Raw genomic sequence first — 27104 nt, 5'->3', positions numbered from 1 at the left:
CAGGAATGCATGGATTCTTCAATATAGGCAAATCAATCAATGTGATACACCATATTAACAAACTGAAGGAGAAAATCATATGATCATCTCAATAGATGCAGAAAAAGCTTTCAACAAAATTCAACACATATTTATGATAAAAACCCTCCAGAAAGCAGGCATAGAGGGAACTTACCTCAACATAATAAAGGCTATATATGACAAACCCACAGCCAACATCGTTCTCAATGGTGAACAACTAAAACCATTCCCACTAAGATCAGGAACAAGACAAGGTTGCACACCCTCTGGAAGTTTTAGCCACAGCAATCAGAGAAGAAAAAGGAAGAAAAGGAATCCAAATTGGAAAAGAAGAAGTAAAACTGTCACTCTTTGCAGCTGACATGATACTATACATAGAGAATCCTAAAGATGCTACCCGAAAACTACTAGAGCTAACCAATGAATCTGGTAAAATAGCAGTATACAAAATTAATGCACAGAAATCTCTTGCATTCCTATACACTAATGACGAAAAATCTGAGAGAGAAATTAAGGAAACACTCCCATTTACCACTGCAACAAAAAGAGTAAAATACCTAAGAATAAACCTACCTAAGGAGACAAAAGACCTGTATGCAGAAAACTATATGACACTGATGAAAGGAATTAAAGATGATAAAAAGAGGAGAGATATATCATATTCTTGGATTGGAAGAATCAACATTGTGAAAATGACTATACCACCCAAAGCAATCTATAGATTCAACGCAATTCCTATCAAACTACCTGTGGCATTTTTCACCGAACTAAAACAAAAAATTTCACAATTTGTATGGAAACAAAAAGACCCCAAATAGCCAAAGCAATCATGAGAAAGAAAAACAGAGCTGGAGGAACTGGGCTCCCTGACTTCAGACTACACTACAAAGCTACAGTAATCAAGACAATATGGTACTGCCACAAAAACAGAAATATAGATCAGTGGAACAGGACAGAAAGCCCAGAGATAAACCCACACACATACGGTCACCTTGTCTTTGATAAAGGAGGCAAGAATATACAGTGGAGAAAACACAGCCTCTTCAATAAGTGGTGCTGGGAAAACTGGACAGCTACATGGAAAAGAATAAAATTAGAACACTCCCTAACACCATACACAAAAATAAACTCTAAATGGATTAAAGACCTAAACGTAAGGCCAGACACTATCAAACTCTTAGAGGAAAACATAGGCAGAACACTCTATGACATAAATCACAGCAAGATCCTTTTGGACCCACCTCCTAGAGAAATGGAAGTAAAAACAAAAATAAACAAGTGGGACCTAATGAAACTTAAAAGCTTTTGCACTGCAAAGGAAACCATAAACAAGACCAAAAGACAACCCACCGAATAGGAGAAAATATTTGCAAATGAAGCAACCGACAAAGGATTAATGTCCAAAATATACAAGCAGCTCATGCAGCTCAGTATCAAAAAAACAAACAACCCAATCCAAAAATGGGCAGAAGACCTAAATAGACATTTCTCCAAAGATATACAGATTGCTAACAAACACATGAAAGGATGCTCAACATCACTAATCATTAGAGAAATGCAAATCAAAACTACAGTGAGGTATCACCTGACATCAGTCAGAATGGCCATTATCAAAAAATCTACAAACAATAACTGCCAGAGAGGGTGTGGAGAAAAGGGAACCCTTTTGCACTGTTGGTGGGAATGTCAATTGATACAGCCACTATGGAGAACAGTATGGAGGTTCCTTAAATAACTAAAATAGAACTACCATAGGACCCAGCAGTCGCACTCCTGGGCGTATACCCTGAGAAAACCATAATTCAAAAAGAGTCATGTACCATAATGTTCATTGCAGCACTATCTACAATAGCCAGGACATGGAAGCAACCTAAGTGTCCATCAACAGATGAATGGGTAAAGAAGATCTGGCACATGTATTCAATGGAATATTACTCAGCCATAAAAAGAAACGAAATTGAGGTATTTATAATGAGGTGGATGGACCTAGAGACTGTCATACAGAGTGAAGTATGTCAGAAAGATAAAAACAAACATTGTACGCTAACACATATATATGGAATCAAAAAAAAATGTTTCTGAAGAACCTAGGGGCAGGACAGGAATAAAGACGCAGATGTAGAGAATGCACTTGAGTACACGGGCAGGGGGAAGGGTAAACTGGGAGGAAGTGAGAGAGTGGCCTGGACATACATACACTACCAAGTGTAAAACAGGTAGCTAGTGGGAAGCAGCCACATAGCACAGGGAGATCAGCTCGGTGCTTTGTGACCACCTAGAGGGGTGGGATAGGGAGGGTGAGAGGGAGACTCAAGAGGGAGGGGATATGGGGATACATGTGTAATATATGTATATGTATAGCTAATTCACTTTTTTATACAGCAGAAACTGACACAACATTGTAAAGCAATTATACTCCAATAAAGATGTTAAAAATATATATTAAAGATATTTAAGTAAGACTCTCTGTACTCACATAAGTAAATTATGGACTGTCATTTCTGAGACATCCTTTTCCACCCCACACTGGGCAGAATCTGCTCTTTTAAAAGCATGCTATAACAAAGAGGGCTTTGGGGGGATCATAGTTGTTCTATTTTTACCTGGATGTTGATTAACATAGTTGCGCTCATTCTGAAAATTCACTGAACTATACATTTACGATCACTTTTGCACTTGTCTGTATGCGTTTACGTCGGAATTCATAAAGATAGCAAAAGTATGCTGCCACCTTCCCAGGATCCCCAGAACTGATAAATTCTTGTTTTATTAATCTTTTCATCTCCCACAGATTAGAGGAAGGAACAATGACAAACTTTATTCCTGGATTTAATCCCTGGAAACAAATGAGAAACTGAGTGACGATGTGGAAATGACCGAAATCATGGGAGAAAATAACGATGTCAAATGACCACTTATTGGGAAATTGCTAACTATTGAGAAACCTGGAACATTAAATGTATCTGCAAAGAGAGAGCACAGAATTGAGAACTCTGAAATTAGCCCAAGAACTAGCTCCATCATTTACTAAACTATGTGACTTAAGTAAGGTTATGTTATTCCCGTAAGACTACTCATCTGTAAAATGTGTTCAATAATACCTACCTAAAGAGATGTATGAGGACTAGAATGAAGACACTGAAATGCTTTGCATGTATCTGAAATGAATGAATATTATTACTGTATGGAAAGGTAGTGCAACCTTATGTGCCACTGCAAGGAAAGAGAAGGAGGAGGAGGAGGAGGAGGGGGAGGCAGAGGAGATGACGGTGACAACAGCACAGTTGACTTCTTTTAGAGCTGTAACAGTAACGTTCACCTTGGAATCCTCAACGTCTAATACACTACCTAGTACAGTGAATACTTGCTTAACTGAACTACATATGATTTGAGGGAAGTTAGCAAAATAGTGGTCAGAGAATTAAGAGTAAAATAACAGATTCTGTGTGTAAAAATCAAGTGGAGATCATTGTAGATTAAATTTTCAGGATGTCTTACAGAAAATAGCAATGGGATATGAATGTAGGATTAAAGAAATGTGTTTATTTTAATGAACATTTAAATAAGAAAAAAACAGAGAACACACATTAAAAGTGTAAGAGAGATTACAACTGATGACATAAACATTCTGTTAAAATGGTTTCTGAGCAACAATTCCCAAAGCCTCATTTTCCAACTTCCTAATAAAATGCCCAGGAAAACAGAAAAAACAAACAAAAAAACCCCCTACACTACTAGCCAAAACTTAAAGCTATAGACAATCAGATGCCAGAGTTCAGGAGGAACTAAGGTTAAGTATGAGGCAAATGGAAGTAAACTAAGAAATAAAAAAAAATCCAACATATTAAATACCCCCTCATGCTGTGGTAATCTAAATGGGAGGGGATATCTGTATGTGTATGGCTGATTCACTTTGCTGTGCAGTGGAGGCTAACACAACATTATAAAGCAACCATACTCCAATAAAAATTTTACAATAAATAAACAATTTAAAAAATACCCCCTGATGGTTTCACTTATGAAGCGCAAGTCACATGGAAAAGGAAGGGGGTAGGGGGTATCTTTCCTTGGATTTGAAGGCCTACAACCTAAACCAAACAAAAAAAAAGATGCCATCCTTATCAACACCACAGATAGGAAGAGCTGGTCCCCTTTACCCACTTGCCCTCAGTAGTCTAGATCTAGGCATAGTCTGTAAGCCATAAGATGTAAACGATAGAAAGTGGGGAGTGAGGTACTGGCACTGATGGAGCACATTCCAAAAGTCAAGAGTCTCAAGGAGTTACATGCTTGAGGAGATAAGGGTAAGAAGAACCCGGGCAGCAGTACATAGATGAATTGTGGTTTCATTGCACTACAGGTCTGTGTTCTAAAGAATCAGTCCAGGGGGAACAGAAAAAAGTTGCCAATTAAGTAAAGTTTTATGTAAGTCTTGGCAAATGAAAATCCCTAATGAATTAAACTAATACATCAAACAGTTTATTCCAAAAATGTAAGGAGAATTCATTTTTTAAATGTATTACATTTTAAACAGGAAAAACAATATGATCAACTCAATAGATTTATATAAGTATAAATACAAATGGCCAGCAAACATTAGTAACTATGACAGATGCAAATGAAAACTATGTTTTCTGATCATCAGAAAGACAAGATATTTAGGACTGATAACAGCCAATATGGTGGAAGGACAGTGTAACACAATTCTGGTAAAAGCAGGTTTACTCTTTTGTGTGAATTCTATAATTTTTACATGTTTACAAGTACTGGTACTGGAATATATTTTTACACCATGTGTAATACTGTACTAGTGTCCAATTAGTCCAGGGGTGCTCAAGGTTTTTGGTCTCAGGACTCCTCTGCATCCCCAAAATTAGTGAGCAGATGAATGGTTGCCAGGGGCTTGGGGAGGGCTGACTACGAAGGGGCAGGAGGGACTGGGGTGGGTGATGAAACTGTTCTCTATCTTGATTGTGGTGGTAGTTACATGACTGTATGTGTTTGTCCAAAACCACAGAACTTTATATTAGAAAGGGTGAATATAATACAGGTAAATTAAACCTTTAAAAAGGCTGACTCCAAAACAAAATTCTTGAAGACCCCCTAAAAAGCTTTTCTTTATGTGGGTTATCAATATTTAGCTTATTAGAAATTATAAATGAGACAATTTTTGAATAGTTCTTTTAAAAATGAATATTTTTAAAATGATAAATGCACTAAATGTTAACAAATAATGTACTCTTCATGAAAAATAACTATTTTCCAAAGCAAAAAATATTTGGTGAGAAAACTCACACTTTTTTAGTAAATCTCTTTCATGTCCGCTTCAAATAGAAAACAGATGGATTCTCCTATCTGCTTCTGCATTCAACCTGTTACAGTACGGCAGGTCATGTGGCCTCTGGAAAACTCCCACTGTATACTTGTGAGAAAATGAGTGTGAAAAAGATGACATCTGCATGTTATTATGAAAATAATTTTGAGTTGGAAGTGTCAGGAACCCCGGCGGCTCCTGGACCACACTTTGAGAACCTCTGATTGAAGCTATACAAGAAAATACCAAATACTGAATATGGCATAATAATAAAATGTACTTATTTTCAAATCAAGGAAGCAGGTCTCTTATGCAGATTATCTGTCCCGATTTAATACACTAATATTCCCCTTATCCAAGTCAAAACTGCTACCAAACAATGATTTAGGCTGAGCTACAAATTTCAATTTCAATGAAAAATATTTCTGAGGTCCAAGGGTTTTAAAGAAAACAAAAAAAAAAACGAAAAAAACAGACCATAAGAGGTACAGCATCATCCTTAATCCCTCACTCATTGACTGTAGGACAAGGCAGATTCAAGGCAGCATGAACACAGAGAAAGTAAGGCAAAGAAAATGCCTGACCTCAAAAAAAGAAGAAAGCATAAAATGAAAAGGCAGGTAGACTAACGGCAAAAGTAAAGCAATACAAGAGCAAACGTATCCTGAATGTAAAATACAAGAAAAAACAAATATTGCTCCTTGTATGCATACTTGAAAGAACTCAAAACTCTGTATTAAGACCATATCCCCACTGTACAGAGAAGGGAAGCTACGCCAAATGGCTTTTCTTGTACAACGTCACTCATATGACCCAAAATGGGAATCCACTCCTCTCAGCAATCATTGTCTAACATGCTAAACAAGGTGGGAGACCTCTGCGTTAAGGGGAACTTGGGGGTGCCTACTTAAGGCTCTTTATTTCAGTGTTTACTCAACTTTCAAAACCGGAGAGCCGTCCAGAACCATTCACTACCCCAAGCGACGAAGTCAGACGTGCTGTCTCCGGGAGCTTTGTTCCCAGGTCATTTTAAAATACTTTCCAAGGAACTGGTGGCACCGCCGGGAGACGGCGCAGCCCCTGGGCGGCCGCGGGCAGTCCTGGGCTCCCAACAGCGGCTGCGGCCGCCCTGTCACCTGTTCCGGGAGTCCCGCCCGCGGCGGTGGGGCGCCCCCGCACTCCCCCCAACCCCGCGCCTCCTTTGGCGAGGACCGCCCGGGCCTCATTTTCCCCACCTGTACTCGAGGGGTCGGACAGGCCACCTCTCGGCGCCCCTCCAGCTCGACTATAGGACTCCGGGCAGGGGGCAGCTCGGCCGCTACCCTGCTCAGGCCGTCCTCGTGATGAGGGGGATCCCGAGGGGGCCGGTCCTCGGCGCCCCGCACTCACCCGGCTGATGCTTCAGTGCCATCACCGACACCAGGTAGTGGGCGATGTCAAAAAAGGGAAACATGCAAATACGAGAAAAGGCAAAGGTCAGCTCCTCCCACTGAGAGTGCATCGCGACGACCGACCGCCGCAGCCGAAGCAGCCGCGGCGACTGGTTCCCGGCGTGCGCGACGAGAGGAGGGGAAAGAAACGGCCGCGGCCGCCCGCTCTTCGGTTGGGACTCTCGGAGCTCTGCGCGTGCGCCTTGGCACCCGGCGCCGGCGCGCGGAGGGGGCGGGCCGCGTGTCCCAGGAGCCTCGGACGCGCTGGCGGTTGGCCGCTGGGCGGGGTGAGGAGGGCCGGACCTTGTTCTCCTAATAAGAGTCCAGCGTCTTCTGCGTGCTGGGAGCTGTGCAAGACGCGGAGAATGGTCAGAGGAATACAACATAAATAATGAATATGCATTATTTCTCTTAACATTTAGTGCATTTATTATTTTTAGAACGAATACATAAAGAACTATTTTAAATGTTTCTCAGTTATTTCTAATATGCTAAGTATTGATACATGAAACCCATAAACGTCCTCAGGACTCTCTGGGATCCTAAAGAAAAAATTTTAAGTCGGCTTTTTTAAAGGTTTAATTTACATACATTTTATTCACCGTTTTTTAGTGTAAAGTTTTATGATTTTGGATAAACGCAGTCCACAAGGGGAGACGCTCAGAGTCGGATTTATTTCTGTGAATTGATTTCATTCACCTAACATTTCTCGAGGAACCACAGTATGCAAATCACACCGCCACTTATTGGAGATATAAAAAATAAAATATCCTGCCCTCAAGAAACGTGTTTTCCCAAGGGAGATTACAAAGAGGGTAATAATAAGTAGAGGTGCCGTGATAGGGCAAGTTCCAAGGAGAGGAAGGCTATTTCAGGGAAGTGGTAAGGCAAACTAGCCTCTAAAAGCTAAGGGAAAGATGGAGGGAAGTACTTTGGCTGGACTACGAAGTGAGAAATTGAATGGCAGACCAAAAACCAAGTGGTTTGGCCCCAGAGTCTAAGCTCTTGATCACTACATTTTATGCTCAGACAAATCCCAGCCAGAATCCAGTCTCTCAACCATTATGCTAAACTGCGCTCTTCTTTTTTGTGTGTGTGGGGGGGTGGGGGTGGTGAGGTGGGAGGGGGGGTGGCAGTCGAGCAACAAGATTAGGAAAGTTTGGTAAAAAGAGACTACGGACAGGCGAAAATGGAGGATATTCACAGTTCCAAACAAAATGTAGTGGAGGCTGAGGACACTAGGAGCAGGGAACTGGATGGGGAAAGATGCAATAGAACCAGAATAGGCTGGGTGTCACCTCAACCTGTCAAAAAAGGATGTGGGGAATGGGTGAGTAGGAGAATTATGGTTACATTCAGAAAAATAGGAAACAAGAATGAGGAGCAGACTTGGGTAGAAAAAAACAAGTTTAGTTTGGCACATTTTTTATTTGATGTGTCAACAGATCATGCAGACACCAGGAAACTGGAAATAACATGAGCTGCTAGATAAGTAAGAGCCTCATGGGAGCAAGAACTGCAGACTTGCATTGATTTTTTTCATCTGAATATTTGTCTGTTCATTTTAATTCATTTAACAAGTGCTTTTTGCTATGTACCAGGCATTTTGCTGGATGTCAGAGGCCCTGCCCTAAACACTAAGTGTTCAAAATGTGGGGAAAATTGTAGTACATCTCTACATTTCACTACTCATCAAGAAAGAATAGAGTTGCTAAGATACTTTTCATATGTGGTTTTCTAAGCAAGCACCTCTTATTAGAGAAAGGCTTTTAGACCTCTAGCCAAACTAAAGAAAAAAAAGCAACTGCTGTGAATATTTATACTTTGATGTTTCAGTTTGTTCTTTCATAATTTTTATACATTTCTTTAGCTTTGTGAATTTAGGGGCAGAACTTGGATGTTATTTCCCAAAAGATTTTACAGTTTTAAAGTCTTTAATTAGACTCCACAAAATATGTGTTTTGTCCTTGGACTTAAAAAAAATACTATAACATCTCTAAATCATATGTCTATGCCAGTATCATTCTGGGGTATACTTAAATTCATTATTAACACCAACATGGCAATAGTGAAAAGCATCAGAATTTTTTTTAAAAAGATAAATCAAATATTTTGCTTTCCCTAAATATATTAATTCCAACAGAAGAGAATTAATCATTTCAGACTCTACGAGTAATCTGAAATTTGTTGTATTTCCAAACTGTGAAAATAAGCTGGATCCCCATCTGCCTAGAGCCTAAAGAATACTTTTTTTTAATCTAAGGGAAATGATATCACCTCACAAAAAGCCAAGTTCTGTCTAAACGTTAACTGTGCTCACTATATTTGCTTCTGGTCAGTGCTTCAGTTATTTAGTCTAATGAAATGGGCCAAACAGAAGCAAGTGGGCAATAAAATGAGGGAAGGCTTTGAATTGATGACAGGGAGAGGCAAGATTTGGGGAAATTACGTGCGAAAATTAAAACCTGCCCTGACTTTTGGAAGCGGTTTACAAAGTTACATAATTATTGCAGATAAATCAAATTATAAAGTACTGCTTATCTATTAGAAAGCAAAAGTGGTCTAACTGTATGAATATCTGGAAAAGAGGGTGTTTTTGTTTTTAGTTTGGATATCATTACTTTATTATAAAAGAAACAGGGAAATTATTTACATGAAGAAAGATTTCAGAACTTCAGTGGCAGCTTCACGTGATGCCATTTCAATAGTGACTTGTTTTAGTCGACGTAGTTTCCAAGAATGTCACCATCTCTAAGTAAGAAATAATCCTTGTCGTCTACAACTACTTTGGTGCCTCCATATTCTGGGAGAAGAACTTTATCTCCAACTTTCACACTAACTGGTTGAATCTCTCCACCCTTTCTTTTAAGAGCTTGATCTAACAGCTACTACTGTTGCTTGCAATACTTTTCCTTGTGATTTTTCTGGAAGCATAATGCCTCCTTTGGTTACAGTTTCGGCTGCACTTCTTTCAACTAACGCTCGGTCAAATACGGGAAGAAACTTTCTAAATGCCTGTCCTGCCATGACTCTGGTTGCCACAGTTCGTACTCTTGCTCTTTGGCCGCCTCCGCAAAAGGGAGATCCGCAATCTGACCCTCCGGCCACGTGAACTCGAGAAAAGACCTCCCAGCGCCCTCGCCCCCGGCCCCTCCCCGCGAAAGGGGGCGGCCGCACCAGCGCGCGCCAAGGTTCGTTTCCTGGGCTCTGCGCAGGGCACTGACTCTCGCGGACCGGTAGGCGGAAGAAAAGAGGAGGTTTTTCTAGGCTTTTCTAGGCCGCGGGCCGAGGTGAAAATACTTAGCCTTAGCCCCCCTTCCGGAAATGGAAAAGAATTTTGACTAAACATATGTGAAGCATTTTGAGTACAAAAACATGTGAAACTAATTGTTATAAACCAGGTTTTTCAACCTCAATGCTATTGACATTTTGGGCTGAACAATTCTTAGCTGTCTTATGGGGTGTGTTATGGGATGTTTAACAGCATCCCTGGCCTCTACCCACTAGATGCCAGTAGCACACGCACACACACCAATTGTGACAACCAAAAATGTCTCTAGACATTTTTGTCTTGGGGGGGGGGAATCGCCCCTAGTTAAGAACTACTTTATAAACGAATAAATTTTTTGGCAGCATGTTCCTCTATTTGTACAAACATTATGGTTATGCATCTAATATTAATCATCAAGTTAATTCTATATAACCCTTCTTGGTCTCAGCTTGATCATCCATCCCCGGATCAAGTTGGCAACATCCCAAAACCCAGTACCACAAAGGTAATCCTAGCTATTTCTTCTCTGCAATACTGCTTTCTATCCACTGATTGGCATTCCTTTCACTTTGGGGAGTCAATAACGTTTTAAAAACCATGAAGAGTCCATGATGAGGAAGTTTCGTATTAGAGGAGACAATTACACTTCTAAACTTTAGTATTCTGGTTCGGGAGTTTCATTCTGAAGTTGTTTTCATAGGGATTTGAGGACTATGCCCTTTCCATCTATACTGTAGTAAAATATGACATTTAGGACAAAATGTTAAATTTAATTTCTATTTTTTTAATGGTCAGCATTATCAAGGAGGATTAACTAAAGAGCACCTATTGTCCTGAATTCAATCAGTACAGTGAGATCCTGGCACATGAGATTTAAGTGATAAACCAATTCAATTATAAACTCAACTCTTTAGACTCTGTGTATCTAATAATACACACTGATATGGTGACTTGAAAAATATAACTTGGCTCACTTATTTCTTGCACTGGAAACTAAAATCTTTTTCTGTAAACATCACTTATACCTCTAATATGAACTATTAAATTAAAAATATTCTCCATGTGTAACAAGTACAAATTTACCTACTTAAAATATCTGATGTTATGAAGAGGAATATCTCTAGTGTTCATCAGTATAAAGACTTCCAAAACTGCACTCACCCACCGGTGCCATAGTTGCCAGGTGTCTATGGTTACTAGCGCTCAAAGTTATAATTCATCTCTGTTCAAGAGTAACAGGTACCATTAAATCAAAGAATAAGAGAATTTGGGAAGTTGAATGGACCCTTTAAAAAAAGTAACATGGATTGCAAGTCATATAAAATAGTTCAGGGCAGCTTAAGCAAAGTGACGGATTTACCGAAAGGCTACCAGGGAATCAGCCATCAATTCCCAAAAAGAGCAAGAAGTTGGGCATTTCTGAGGCCAGCAGCAGTAGGTAGATGTGGGCTACCCTCAGTTACTAATGATAGTCAATGTTAATATTGTTCAGTCTCTGTGTCCCCCTATTCAGTACTGCCAGGAAAGAGCCTGCCCTGGCCTGGGACAGATGTCCTCTCCTTGTTGATCAGCTCTGGAGGGATGCTGGGTCACATCCCTAGGTATCAGAGGCAATGTCTGAGAATGGAGGGAGCCACGCAGCCATCACAAGAGGTATCTATTACAATCATTTTCTTTAGACCATTTATTTCAGAGTAGGAAGTTCAGAGCTAGAGAGAGATCACAAAGGCAGGCAGTGACAGACCAGGATTTGTTATTATTCTGTTACAGTCTCCCTACTGGGCTTTCTCTGGTCCCACACAACCCAAAATGTTCTCCTAAAGTTGCCTTTTACTGACAGATCCAGCATCCCCACAGCAATGAAAAGGCTACTGGATGAGAGCCAGAAAGACCTATTAGGAGTAAGGACTGTGGGTCAACAGCCAGGATTAAAGGAGTTTGTAGTTTCCAGCATAACCAGTTTGTTGAAGAGGCTGAAATCAGTGGGGCACAGTCAGGAAGTGGATCTATCATCCACCAGACAAAGCCCCCAACTATGATCCTATGTCAGATCTCCCCTTCCCATCCTTTAACTTTATCTCAGAAGATCCCATTACCTCCTCATCATTTAAGATACTAAAATATTAAGAGTCCAATCCAATTAAAATGTCAGTGTTGCATCTAACTCAGAGCTTCTCCCACTCCATCAGCTCAGGTCTGCCTGGCTCAGAGCCTTGCAGTGGGGGAAAGAGGCGTGGGGTGGTCCTTCAACCTTTCCTCCTCTTCTGCCCCTTCCACCATCTGTGTCCTCCAGGGTCAAGGTAGTAGGTAAGGGAATTATAGAAAAGGAACAAAGGGCCTTCTAGTTCACAGGGGTTTGTTATGGTTTTTTGGTTCTCTTTTTGCTATCGATATTCTTCTTTATAGCAGGCTCCCAGTGCTGACTCATTCATGGGGTACATTTGCGGGCTCCACAATGATGCCATGGACCTCTGCATAGCAAGGTTTCCTGACACCTGCAGTTGTCAGGAACTGCGGATACCATCAGATGGCTAACCAAAAGGCATATCCAACTCTGCATGTTGAGTTAACACATTAAATATGTTTTTTTTCAGCCTCTCAGCAAGCGGTTGGCCATGTGTTAGAATATGGGCAAATGAAAATGAAGAAATCTGTTTGACGTGCTTCTGAAAACTAAATGAAGAAGAACAAAGTTGAAGGACTGATGCTCCTCAGTCCTAAGACTTACTGTACATCTACAGTAATCAAGACAGTGTGGTATTGGTAAAAGAATAGACAAACAGAAGGATGAAAACAATGTGGCTTCTCTTATTAAAGTGACTATGCCCTTGAGAAGGGCCCTTCTCCTTTTTTTCTGTCTTGAGCTGGGGCATGCCCTGTGACCATGGGAGAAGGGTCAAGAAAATAGCAGATAACTGAAGGTATCATCTCTCTCAGACTTACTGCTATGTGAGAAAAAAATAATCCTTTACCTATTCAAATAGAGTCTGAATTGGCTTGGGGAAGAGAAGCACCACTTTCCTCATACAGAGAAGAGTAGAAAAAGCACTCTAACCTTTTGAATTCCCTTCTATGAATTTCCTTTAAAATTTTTGATTTCTTGGGCTGTTGGGAGTGAAGTTCTCTGGACTAGTTGTTATCTTTAATTAAGTCCCACTTAGACAGCCTAGCTCCTCTCTTTACAGTGGGAAGGTACCATCTTTTGTCTTTGGAGCTCTACCTGGAATTCCAAGATAATCCCAACTTACATCTTGTTACACCAAAAGACAGGCAAAGGAACGAAATTTAAAAAACAAGGTCGATGAGTGAGGTTTAAAAGAAAATTCATGGGCTTCCCTGGTGGCGCAGTGGTTGAGAGTCCGCCTGCCGATGCAGGGGACACGGGTTCGTGCCCCGGTCCGGGAAGATCCCACATGCCGCGGAGCGGCTGGGCCCGTGCGTCGGAGCCTGTGCTCTGCAACGGGAGAGGCCACGGCGGTGAGAGGCCCGCGTACCGCAAAAAATAATAATAAATAAAAAATAAAAATAAAATTCATGTAGCTAAGGCTAGGAACTCACAAAATATCAGTGATCTATGTAGATAAGTTGATTAAACCAAAACATTAGCAGCAAGAAGAAAATGTGCACCTGATGTTTGGGCCAACAAAAGGAGAATTACCTACCTAGAGATTCATAAATATGTCCAAATAACAGTGAGCTCCATAAATAGAAATAGAGAGGTCAAATGCAGTTGCAGGTGGGTTCTGACCCATAACAATCACGGAGGGAAATCATTGCAATGTAAAGTTGTCCATATATGACAACTGACAATAATTACATACTCCATTGCTTGAGCCCTAAGTTGTCCAGACTTCATACAGAATGTATCTACATTACCTATGTCCTGGGTCTAGTTTTTTAAAGTCAGTGTTCAATTAGTGGAATTGTATGTGTATCTATAGATAAAACATATATTCCAGGGACTGCATCAATCACTGTATGTTCCTTCAATGTCTATAAATCTGTGTAAGTCGTGGAAGATGTAAAGTCTCTAAAATGTAAAAATCTCTTAGTATTTATTATCTATGAAGCCAAGTATTCTTACAGTTTTGCATACAAAAATAGTAATATTTCTTTAGTTTAAAAAAGCTAAAGAGAATATTTTTAATATTAGTCCAACTTCTTATAGGCATTATAATTATTTTAGAATGGGATAATTTCCCAAAGTGCTTAACCATGGAAATCTATTTTTTCCCCTCCAAGCAGTTCACCAAACTGGAAATCCAGCTTGAGAACCCTGTAGAAAGCTTTTCCTATCTCCACTATAGTCAGCTGCACCATCAGGTTATTTATAATGTTCATTCACTCAATAAATATGTATCTCATCTTTCAGATGGGGCCCATCAGATCATAACAGCAAAGTCTTTCCCTCCACCTCTTCAGCTACCTCTCTGTTAGGCTTAGCCAGCCAGAGCAACATATCAAATTATATTCTTGACTTTATACCAAGGAGTTCGTTTGAGAAGCTTTCTCATCTTGGGAGGTGGTGTACACTAGTGGTAACACAGAATGCACGGTCTTTAGAGTCAGACGTTCTACTTACTGTGTAACCTTATAGAAAGCAGCTGCTAAATCTCTGTAAGCCTCTGTCTTCCTCTTTAACCTAGGAAGAATAGTACTTATTTCACAGTGTCGTTTTCAAAGTTAACAGAGCGTCTCACAGATATAGGGAACAAACTAGTGGTTACCACTCAGGGGAGGGGCAATATAAGGGTGAGGAAGTGGGAGGTACAAACTACTGGGTGTAAGATAGGCTGCTAGGATATATTGTACAACACAGGGAATATGACCAATATTTTGTAATAACTATAAGCGGAGTGTAACCTTTGAAAATTGTAAAAAAAAATTTTTAAGGGAAACAAAAAAACCTGACCTGACCGATAAGCAGGACCTGAGGAAAAAACAATTCAGAGAGCATACATATGAATTGCTAAGCACAGTACCTGACACATGGTGCCTGCTTGATAAATTTTAGTTTTGACTCTTCTCCTGTGATATTCATATCTCTTAAAAGGAACTTAGAAGTTCCTTTCCTACTGCTTTCTTAACTTCTAAAGTTTACAGATTACACTAATTTTAGGGACATAGTGGTTAAGAGTGCCGTTGCTAAAGCCAGATGTCCTGCATCAAATCCTGGCTCTGGCCCTTGCTCCATAAATTACCTTCGGCAAGTTTCTCCATGCCTCAGTTTTCTCATCTCTAAAATGGTGAAAATAATACACTGGACCTCATGGAGTTTTGTGAGGATTAAATATGTTAAGATATGTAAAGAACAGTGCCTAGCACATAGAAATCCCATCAATGTCAGTTATTATTACTCAGAATTTACTTACCCAACATAAGTACTTTAATTTTCTCTTATGAATAGAATTCAACCTGGACCTAATTTCATGGAAAATACCTACCACATAAAAGCATTCAAATTTGTCTTCTAGAGCATTGACCTAAATAATGAACAGAATGATCAGTGTGCAATAGAAAAAGGACCCAGAAGATGGTGGTGTGGGAAGACACTGAGTTAGCGTCTCCCCACCACTAGGGCACCTGCCGGCCGCTGGTGGGGGACCCTGACACCCAAGGAGACGGGAGGAACCCCCAAGTGAACCTGTAGGATGTGAGGGGACACAGGGGGGAGAAGTGGAGGCCAGACAGGATCAGCGCCCCTGAGGCTGGGGAGATCAGGAGAGGAAGGCAGGAGGGGCCCTCTGGGAGGAGAGGAGAGGAGTGGAGGAAGTTTGCCCCACCCACTCGGGCCCAGGGAGCCTGCTGAGCTCCCAGACCGGTGCCCTGCCCTCCAAGGTTACCCCACACACACACATTGGTCCTGGGGGCATAGGAAGGAGGCTGAGGGGAGTTCAGGAGAGGCAGGCGAGAGGGGCCCTCCAGACCAGAGTAGCAGGAGAGGAGAGGAGGGCGTTTGCCTCACCCACAAGAGCTCAGGAAGCCCACTGGGTGACCAGGGGTGGGGGGCATGCCTGGGCCCCTTCTGTTCCTTGAGCCTAAGCCCCACCCCCCACGGTCCCCAGGACCTTTTCCAGCCCTGTGGGTCCTAAGCATTGGCCCCACCCACAGCCCAAACCTCACCCTTGCTTAGGCCCTGCCCTCCACAGCCAAGGCCTTTCCCCCCATCTTCTGTTTTACTATTGTGGTACTGTTGTACCTTCAGGTTGGTTCATCTATATTTTTATATTTATATTCTTTCTAACATATCTGCTAGTTTCCTTGTCTAATTTTATTTTTTACTTTGTTATTTACTTTGTTATACTTTTTTTTCTTTCTGTCACCCCACATGGCTTGTGAGATCTTGGTTCACAAGCAGGGGGTTAAGCCAAAGCTACTGTGGTGGGAGCTCTGTATCAGAACCACTGGACTAACAGAGAACCTCAGACCCCAGCGAATATTTATCGGAGTGAGTTCTCACAGAGGTCCACATCTCAGCACCAAGAGCCAGCTCTACCCAACAGCCTATAAACTCCAGTGTTGGAAGTTTCAGGCCAAAGAAGCAGTGAGACAGGAACACAATCCCACTCATTAAAAAAAAAAAAAAATGAGATGGCAAAAAAATATGTCACAGATGAAGGAGCAAGGTAAAAACCTACAAGACCAAATAAATGGAGAGGAAATAGGCAATCTACCCGAACAAGAATTCAGAATAATGATAGTAAAGATGATCCAGAATCTTGGAAATAGAATGGAGGCACGGATTGAGCAAATACAAAAAATGTTTAACAAAGATCTAGAAGAACTAAAGAACAAACAAACAGAGATGAACAACAGAATAACTGAAACAAAAAATTCACAAGAAGGAATCAATAACAGAATAACTGAGGCAGAAAAAGGAATAAGTGAGCTGGAAGACAAAATGGTGTAAATAAATGCCAAGGAGCAGGATAAAGAAAAAAGAATGAAAAGAATTGAAGACAACCTCAGAGACCTCTGGGACAACATTAAACACACCAACATTCAAATTATAGGGGTCCCAGAAGAAGAAGAGAAAAAGAAAGGGTCTGAGGAAATATTTGACGAGATTATAGTTGAAAACTTCCCTAACATGGGAAAGGAAATAGTCACCCAAGTCCAGGAAGCACAGAGAGTCCCATGCAAGATAAACCCAAGGAAAAACACACCAAGACATATATTTATCAAGCTAACAAAAATTAAATTCAAAGAAAAAATATTAAAAGCAGCCAGGGAAAAACAAAAAATAACATACAAAGGAATCCCCATGAGGTTATCAGCTGATTTTCCAGAAGGGAGTGGCAGGATATACTTAAAGTGATGAAAGAGAAAAACCTACAACCAAGATTACTGTACCCAGCAAGGATCTCATTCAGATTCGATGGAGAAATTAAAACCTTTACAGACAAGCAAAAGCTAAGAGAATTCAGCACCACCAAACCAGCTTTCCAACAATGCTAAAGAAACTTCTCTACACGGGAGACACAAGAGAAGAAAAAGACCTAGAAAAACAAACCCAAACAATTAAGAAAATGGTAATAGGAACATACATATCGATAACCTTAAATGTAAGTGGATTAAGTGCCCCAACCAAAAGATAGAGTCTGGCTGAATGGATACAAAAACAAGACCCATATATATGCTGTCTACAAGAGACCAACTTCAGACCTAGGGACAAATACAGACTGAAGGTGAAGGGATGGAAAAAGATATTCCATGTAAATGGAAATCAAAAGAAAGCTGGGATAGCCATACTTGTATCCGATAAAATAGACTTTAAAATAAAGACTGTTACAAGAGATAAGGAGGGATACCACCTAATGATCAAAGGATCAATCCAAGAAGAAGATATAACAATTATAAATGTTTATGAACCCAACATAGGAGCACCTCAATATATAAGGCAAATGCTAACAACCGTGAAAGGACAAATCAACAGTAACATAATAATAGTAGCAGACTTTTAACATGCCACTTACCAATAGACAGATCATCCAAACAGAACATAAGTAAGGAAACACAAACTTTAAGTGACACAATAAACCAGATAGATTTAATTGATATTTATAGAACATTCCACACAAAAGTGGCAGAATACACTTTCTTCTCAAGTGCGCACGGAACATTCTCAAGGACAGATCACATCTTGGGTCACAAATCAAGCCTCAGAAAACTTAAGAAAATTGAAATTGTATCAAGCATCTTTTCTGACCACAATGCTATGAGATTGGAAACCAATTACAGGAAAAAACTGTAAGAAACACAAATACATGGAGGCTAAACAGTGCACTACTAAATAACCAAGAGATCACTGAAGAAATCAAAGAAAAAATAAAAAATACATAGAAACAAATGACAACAAAAACATGATGACCCAAAACCTATGGGACGCAGCAAAAGCAGTTCTAAGAGAGAAGTTTATAGCAATTCAATCTCATCTCGAGAAACAAGAAAAATCTCAAATAAAGAATCTAACCCTACACTTAAAACAACTAGAGAAAGAAGAACAAAAACCCCAAAGTCAGTAGAAGGAAAGAAATCATAAAAATCAGAGCAGAAATAAATGAAATAGAAATGAAGAAAACAATAGCAAAGATCAATAAAACTAAAAGCTTGTTCTTTGAGAAGATAAACAAAATTGATAAACCCTTAGCCAGACTCATTAAGAAAAAAGGGGAGAGGATGCAAATCAATAAAATTAGAAATGAAAAAGGAGAAATCACAACTGACACCACAGAAATACAAAGGATTATAGGAGACTACTACAAATAACTATATGCCAATAAGATGGACAACCACAAAGAAATGGACCAATTCTTGGAAAGGTACAATTTTCCAAGACTGAACCAGGAAGAATTAGAAAATATAAACAGACCTATCACAAGTAATGAAATTGAAACCGTAATGAAAAATCTTCCAACAAACAAAAGACCAGGACCAGATGGCTTCACTGGCGAATTCTATCACACATGTAGAGAAGAGCTAACATATTGATCCTTCTCAAACTCTTCCAAACAACTGCAGAGGGAGAAACACTCCCAAATTCATTCTACAAAGCCACCATCACCCTGATACCAAAACCAGAAAAAGATATCACAAAAAAAGAAAATTATAGACCAATATCACTGATGAACATAGATACAAAAATCCTGAACAAAATACTAGCAAACAGAATCCAACAACACATTAAAAGGATCATACACCATGATCAATTGGGATTTATCCCAGGGATGCATGGATTCTTCAATATATGCAAATCAATGTGATACACCACATTAACAAATTAAGGAATACAACCCATATGATCATCTCAATAGATGCAGAAAAAACTTTTGACAAAATTCAATACCCATTTATGATAAAAACTCTCCAGAAAATGGGCATAGAGGGAACCTACCTAAACATCATAAATGCCATATATGACAAACCCACAACAAGCATCATACTCAATGGTGAAAAACTGAAAGCATTTCCACTAAGATCAGGAGCAAGACAAGGATGCCCACTCTCACCACTCTTATTCAAGAAGTGTTGCAAGTCCTAGCTATGGCAGTCAGAGAAGAAAAAGGAAGAAAAGGAATCCAAATTGGAAAAGAAGAAGTAAAACTGTCACTCTTTGCAGCTGACATGATACTATACATAGAGAATCCTAAAGATGCTACCCGAAAACTACTAGAGCTAACCAATGAATCTGGTAAAATAGCAGTATACAAAATTAATGCACAGAAATCTCTTGCATTCCTATACACTAATGACGAAAAATCTGAGAGAGAAATTAAGGAAACACTCCCATTTACCACTGCAACAAAAAGAGTAAAATACCTAAGAATAAACCTACCTAAGGAGACAAAAGACCTGTATGCAGAAAACTATATGACACTGATGAAAGGAATTAAAGATGATAAAAAGAGGAGAGATATATCATATTCTTGGATTGGAAGAATCAACATTGTGAAAATGACTATACCACCCAAAGCAATCTATAGATTCAACGCAATTCCTATCAAACTACCTGTGGCATTTTTCACCGAACTAAAACAAAAAATTTCACAATTTGTATGGAAACAGAAAGACCCCAAATAGCCAAAGCAATCATGAGAAAGAAAAACAGAGCTGGAGGAACTGGGCTCCCTGACTTCAGACTACACTACAAAGCTACAGTAATCAAGACAATATGGTACTGGCACAAAAACAGAAATATAGATCAGTGGAACAGGACAGAAAGCCCAGAGATAAACCCACACACATACGGTCACCTTGTCTTTGATAAAGGAGGCAAGAATATACAGTGGAGAAAACACAGCCTCTTCAATAAGTGGTGCTGGGAAAACTGGACAGCTACATGGAAAAGAATAAAATTAGAACACTCCCTAACACCATACACAAAAATAAACTCTAAATGGATTAAAGACCTAAACGTAAGGCCAGACACTATCAAACTCTTAGAGGAAAACATAGGCAGAACACTCTATGACATAAATCACAGCAAGATCCTTTTGGACCCACCTCCTAGAGAAATGGAAGTAAAAACAAAAATAAACAAGTGGGACCTAATGAAACTTAAAAGCTTTTGCACTGCAAAGGAAACCATAAACAAGACCAAAAGACAACCCACCGAATAGGAGAAAATATTTGCAAATGAAGCAACCGACAAAGGATTAATGTCCAAAATATACAAGCAGCTCATGCAGCTCAGTATCAAAAAAACAAACAACCCAATCCAAAAATGGGCAGAAGACCTAAATAGACATTTCTCCAAAGATATACAGATTGCTAACAAACACATGAAAGGATGCTCAACATCACTAATCATTAGAGAAATGCAAATCAAAACTACAGTGAGGTATCACCTGACATCAGTCAGAATGGCCATTATCAAAAAATCTACAAACAATAACTGCCAGAGAGGGTGTGGAGAAAAGGGAACCCTTTTGCACTGTTGGTGGGAATGTCAATTGATACAGCCACTATGGAGAACAGTATGGAGGTTCCTTAAATAACTAAAATAGAACTACCATAGGACCCAGCAGTCGCACTCCTGGGCGTATACCCTGAGAAAACCATAATTCAAAAAGAGTCATGTACCATAATGTTCATTGCAGCACTATCTACAATAGCCAGGACATGGAAGCAACCTAAGTGTCCATCAACAGATGAATGGGTAAAGAAGATCTGGCACATGTATTCAATGGAATATTACTCAGCCATAAAAAGAAACGAAATTGAGGTATTTATAATGAGGTGGATGGACCTAGAGACTGTCGTACAGAGTGAAGTATGTCAGAAAGATAAAAACAAACATTGTACGCTAACACATATATATGGAATCAAAAAAAATGTTTCTGAAGAACCTAGGGGCAGGACAGGAATAAAGACGCAGATGTAGAGAATGGACTTGAGTACACGGGCGGGGGAAGGGTAAACTGGGAGGAAGTGAGAGAGTGGCATGGACATACATACACTACCAAGTGTAAAACAGGTAGCTAGTGGGAAGCAGCCACATAGCACAGGGAGATCAGCTCGGTGCTTTGTGACCACCTAGAGGGGTGGGATAGGGAGGGTGAGAGGGAGACTCAAGAGGGAGGGGATATGGGGATACATGTGTAATATATGTATATGTATAGCTAATTCACTTTTTTATATAGCAGAAACTGACACAACATTGTAAAGCAATTATACTCCAATAAAGATGTTAAAAATATATATTAAAGATATTTAAGTAAGACTCTCTGTACTCACATAAGTAAATTATGGACTGTCATTTCTGAGACATCCTTTTCCACCCCACACTGGGCAGAATCTGCTCTTTTAAAAGCATGCTATAACAAAGAGGGCTTTGGGGGGATCATAGTTGTTCTATTTTTACCTGGATGTTGATTAACATAGTTGCGCTCATTCTGAAAATTCACTGAACTATACATTTACGATCACTTTTGCACTTTTCTGTATGCGTTTACGTCGGAATTCATAAAGATAGCAAAAGTATGCTGCCACCTTCCCAGGATCCCCAGAACTGATAAATTCTTGTTTTATTAATCTTTTCATCTCCCACAGATTAGAGGAAGGAACAATGACAAACTTTATTCCTGGATTTAATCCCTGGAAACAAATGAGAAACTGAGTGACGATGTGGAAATGACCGAAATCATGGGAGAAAATAACGATGTCAAATGACAACTTATTGGGAAATTGCTAACTATTGAGAAACCTGGAACATTAAATGTATCTGCAAAGAGAGCATAGAATTGAGAACTCTGAAATTAGCCCAAGAACTAGCTCCATCATTTACTAAACTATGTGACTTAAGTAAGGTTATGTTATTCCCGTAAGACTACTCATCTGTAAAATGTGTTCAATAATACCTACCTAAAGAGATGTATGAGGACTAGAATGAAGACACTGAAATGCTTTGCATGTATCTGAAATGAATGAATATTATTACTGTATGGAAAGGTAGTGCAACCTTATGTGCCACTGCAAGGAAAGAGAAGGAGGAGGAGGAGGGGGAGGCAGAGGAGATGACGGTGACAACAGCACAGTTGACTTCTTTTAGAGCTGTAACAGTAACGTTCACCTTGGAATCCTCAACGTCTAATACACTACCTAGTACAGTGAATACTTGCTTAACTGAACTACATATGATTTGAGGGAAGTTAGCAAAATAGTGGTCAGAGAATTAAGAGTAAAATAACAGATTCTGTGTGTAAAAATCAAGTGGAGATCATTGTAGATTAAATTTTCAGGATGTCTTACAGAAAATAGCAATGGGATATGAATGTAGGATTAAAGAAATGTGTTTATTTTAATGAACATTTAAATAAGAAAAAAACAGAGAACACACATTAAAAGTGTAAGAGAGATTACAACTGATGACATAAACATTCTGTTAAAATGGTTTCTGAGCAACAATTCCCAAAGCCTCATTTTCCAACTTCCTAATAAAATGCCCAGGAAAACAGAAAAAACAAACAAAAAAACCCCCTACACTACTAGCCAAAACTTAAAGCTATAGACAATCAGATGCCAGAGTTCAGGAGGAACTAAGGTTAAGTATGAGGCAAATGGAAGTAAACTAAGAAATAAAAAAAAATCCAACATATTAAATACCCCCTCATGCTGTGGTAATCTAAATGGGAGGGGATATCTGTATGTGTATGGCTGATTCACTTTGCTGTGCAGTGGAGGCTAACACAACATTATAAAGCAACCATACTCCAATAAAAATTTTACAATAAATAAACAATTTAAAAAATACCCCCTGATGGTTTCACTTATGAAGCGCAAGTCACATGGAAAAGGAAGGGGGTAGGGGGGGCAATCATCTTTCCTTGGATTTGAAGGCCTACAACCTAAACCAAACAAAAAAAAAGATGCCATCCTTATCAACACCACAGATAGGAAGAGTTGGTCCCCTTTACCCACTTGCCCTCAGTAGTCTAGATCTAGGCATAGTCTGTAAGCCATAAGATGTAAACGATAGAAAGTGGGGAGTGAGGTACTGGCACTGATGGAGCACATTCCAAAAGTCAAGAGTCTCAAGGAGTTACATGCTTGAGGAGATAAGGGTAAGAAGAACCCGGGTAGCAGTACATAGATGAATTGTGGTTTAATTGTACTGCAGACAACCCTCAGAATGGGAGAAAATATTTGCCAATGAAGCAATTGACAAAGGATTAATCTCCAAAATTTTCAAGCAGCTCATGCAGCTCAATATCAAAAAAACAAACAATGCAATCCAAAAATGGGCAGAAGACCTAAACAGACATTTCTGCAAAGAAGCTATACAGATTGCCAACAAACACATGAAAGAATGCTCAACATCATTAATCATTAGAGAAATGCAAATCAAAACTACAATGAAATATCATCTCATACTAGTCAGAATGGCCATCATCAAAAAATGTACAAACAATAAATGCTGGAGAGGGTATGGAGAAAAGCGAACCCTCATACACTGTTGGTGGGAATGTAAACTGATACAGCCACTGTGGAGAACAGTATGGAGCTTCCTTAAAAAATTAAAAATAGAACTACCATATGACCCAGCAGTCCCACTACTGGGCATATACCCTGAGAAAACCATAATTCAAAAAGAGTCATGTACCACAATGTTCATTGCAGCTCTATTTACAATAGCCAGGACATGGAAGCAACCTAAGTATCCATCGACAGATGAATAGATAAAGAAGATGTGGCACATATATACAATGGAATATTACTCAGCCATAAAAAGGAATGAAGCTGAGTTATTTGTAGTGAGATGGATGGACCTAGAGTCTGTCATACAGAGTAAAGTAAGTCAGGAAGAGAAAAACTAATACCATATGCTAACACGTATATATGAAATCTAAAAAAAAAAAGGTCATGAAGAACCTAGGGGCAAGACAGTATAAAGACTCAGACCTACTTGAAAATGGACCTGAGGACACGAGTAGGGGGAAAGGTAAGCTGGGACAAAGTGAGAGAGTGGTAGTGTATATATGGACATATATACACTACCAAATGTAAAATAGACAGCTAGTGGGAAGCAGTTGCCTAGCACAGGGAGATAAGCTCGGTGCTTTGTGACCAGCTAGAAGTGTGGGATAGGGAGGGTGGGAGGGAGGGAGATGCAAGAGGGAAGAGATATGGGGATATATGTATATGTATAACTGATTCACTTCGTTATAAAGCAGAAACTAACACACCATTGTAAAGCAATTATATCCAATAAAACCTTTCAAAAATAATAAAATAAATTTAAAAATTTAAAAAGGGACAATTCACTGTGCAATGTTACACAGCAATATATATAAATAAATACTGATCCAGGCTATAATACAGATAAAACTTGAAAACACTATTCCAAATTAAAGAAGCCAGTCATGAATGACCACATATTGTAGTATTCCATTCATAGGAAATATCCTGAATAACAAATATATAAAGACATAAAGATGCAAAGCAGCTTTGTGGGGCTTAGGACTTGGAGTGGGAGAAGGCTGGGAGGAAATAGGGAATGACTGCTAATGGGTACCAGTTTCTTATGGGGAGGGTACGAAAATGTTCTAAAATTTGATTATTATGATTAGTGCACAACTCTGTGAATATACTAATAAACATTGAATTGTACACTTAAAAAAATGGGTAGAAGGGACTTCCCTGGTGGTCCAGTGGTTAAGACTTTGCCTTCCACTGCAAGGGGTGCAGGTTCGATCCCTGGTCAGGGAGCTAATATCCCACATGCCTTGGGGCAAAAAAAAACCCAAAACATAAAGCAGAATCAATATTGTAACAAATTCAATGAAGACTTTAAAAAAAAATGGTCCACATTAAAAAAAAAAAAAAACCTAAACAAAAAAATAAATAAATAATGGGTGGAAGACCTAAATAGACATTTCACCAAAGAAGACATACAGATGGCCAACAAATACATGAAAATATGCTCAACATCACTAATTATTAGAGAAATGCAAATCAAAACTACAATGAGGTATCACCTCACACCAGTTAGAATGGCCATCATTAAAAAGTCTACAAGTAAGAAATGCTGTAGAGGGTGTGGAGAAAAGAGAACCCTCTTGCACTGTTGGTGGGAATGTAAATTGATACAGCCACTATGGAAAACAATATGGAGGTTCCTTAAAAAGCTAAAAATTGAATTACCATATGACCCAGCAATCCCACTACTGGGCATATACCCAGAGAAAACTATAATTCAAAAAGACACATGCACCCCAATGTTCACTGCAGCACTATTTACAATAGCCAGGTCGTGGAAGCAACCCTAAGTGCCCATTGATAGACGAATGGATAAAGAAGTTGTGGTACATATATACAATGGAATATTACTCAGCCATAAAAAGGAATGAAACTGGGTCATTTGTAGAGACATGGATGGATCTAGAGACTGTCATACAGAGTGAAGTAAGTCAGAAAAAGAAAAGCAAATATCATATATTAACGCATATATGTGGAACCTAGAAAAATGGTGCAGATGAACTGGTTTGCAGGGCCGAAATAGAGACACAGTTGTAGAGAACAAACGTATGGACACTAAGTGGGGGAAAGTGGCTGGGTGTGTGTGTGTGTGTGTGTGTGTGTGATGAATTGGGAGATCGGGGCTGACATATATACACTTATATGTATAAAATGGATAACTAATAAGAAGCTGCTGTATAAAAAAATAAAGTGGGTGTTTTATAGAGAGAAAAAAAAATCCTCCCAGGGGCGGCGGGGAGACACACAATTTTGAGAGGCATGAGCCTGCTGTGTCCCCCTTTGCTTGGCAAAGCAGTAAAGCTCTTCTTTTCTATTTCACCCCCCACCAAAGCAAAAAAGGATCCGCCTGCCAATGCAGGGGACACGGGTTTGAGCGCTGGCCCGGGAAGGTCCCACATGCCGCGGAGCAACTAAGCCCGTGTGCCAAAACTACTGAGCCCACGTGCCACAACTACTGAAGCCCGCATGCCTAGAGCCCATGCTCTGCAACAGGAGAAGCCACTGCAATGAGAAGCCTTTGCACCGCAACGAAGAGTAGCCTCCGCTCACCACAACTAGAGAAAGCCCATGCACAGCAACAAAGACCCAACACAGCCAAAAATAAAGTAAATAAAATAAAGTTAAAAAAAAAGAAAAAGATGTGGTACATATATACAATGGAATATTACTCAGCCATAAAAAGGAATGAAATAGTGCCATGTGCAGAGATGTGGATGGACCTAGAGACTGTCATACAGAATGAATTGTCAGCCAGTAAAAGGCAAATATCATATGATATGACTTATATGTGGAATCTAGAAAAAGGGTACAGATGAATTTATTTGCAAAGCGGAAATAGAGTCACAGATGTAGAGAACAAACTTACGGTTACCAAGGGGGAAGGGTGAGTGGGAAAAATTGGTACATTGGGAGTAACATATATACACTTATGTATAAAACAGATAAGTAATGAGAACCTACTGTATAGCACAGGGAACTCTACACAATGATCTGTGCTGACCTAAATGGGAAGGAAATCTTAAAAAGTGGATGTATGTATACATATGTGTAACTGCTTCACCTTGCTGTACAGCAGAAACTAACACAACGT

The 27104-nt window shown here is 39.6% G+C and overlaps 1 protein-coding gene and 1 pseudogene across 2 annotated transcripts in view; both read right to left on the bottom strand.

Moving 5' to 3' along the window:
* The window catches only part of LOC309800844 (trimeric intracellular cation channel type B-like), an 85226-nt gene extending 78122 nt beyond the window's left edge, over positions 1-7104 (bottom strand). The window contains exon 1 of the mRNA XM_082615165.1: positions 6725-7104. Coding sequence (XP_082471291.1) covers positions 6725-6836 — 112 coding nt within the window. The 5' untranslated portion in view covers positions 6837-7104. The remainder of the gene's footprint in view (positions 1-6724) is intronic.
* Positions 7105-8960: 1856 nt separating this feature from the next.
* LOC309808161 (10 kDa heat shock protein, mitochondrial-like) lies at positions 8961-9833 on the bottom strand (annotated as a pseudogene). The gene has a single exon. The product of its transcript is annotated as a 10 kDa heat shock protein, mitochondrial-like (transcript).
* Between the last annotated feature and the right edge of the window lie 17271 nt (positions 9834-27104).

This window comes from Mesoplodon mirus (genome assembly GCF_964341445.2).
Source record: "Mesoplodon mirus genome assembly, chromosome: 1".
NCBI classification, from domain to species: Eukaryota; Metazoa; Chordata; class Mammalia; order Artiodactyla; family Ziphiidae; genus Mesoplodon; species Mesoplodon mirus.
Note: the sequence above shows the minus strand (reverse complement) of the source record. Positions and strands in the feature narration are given on the sequence as shown.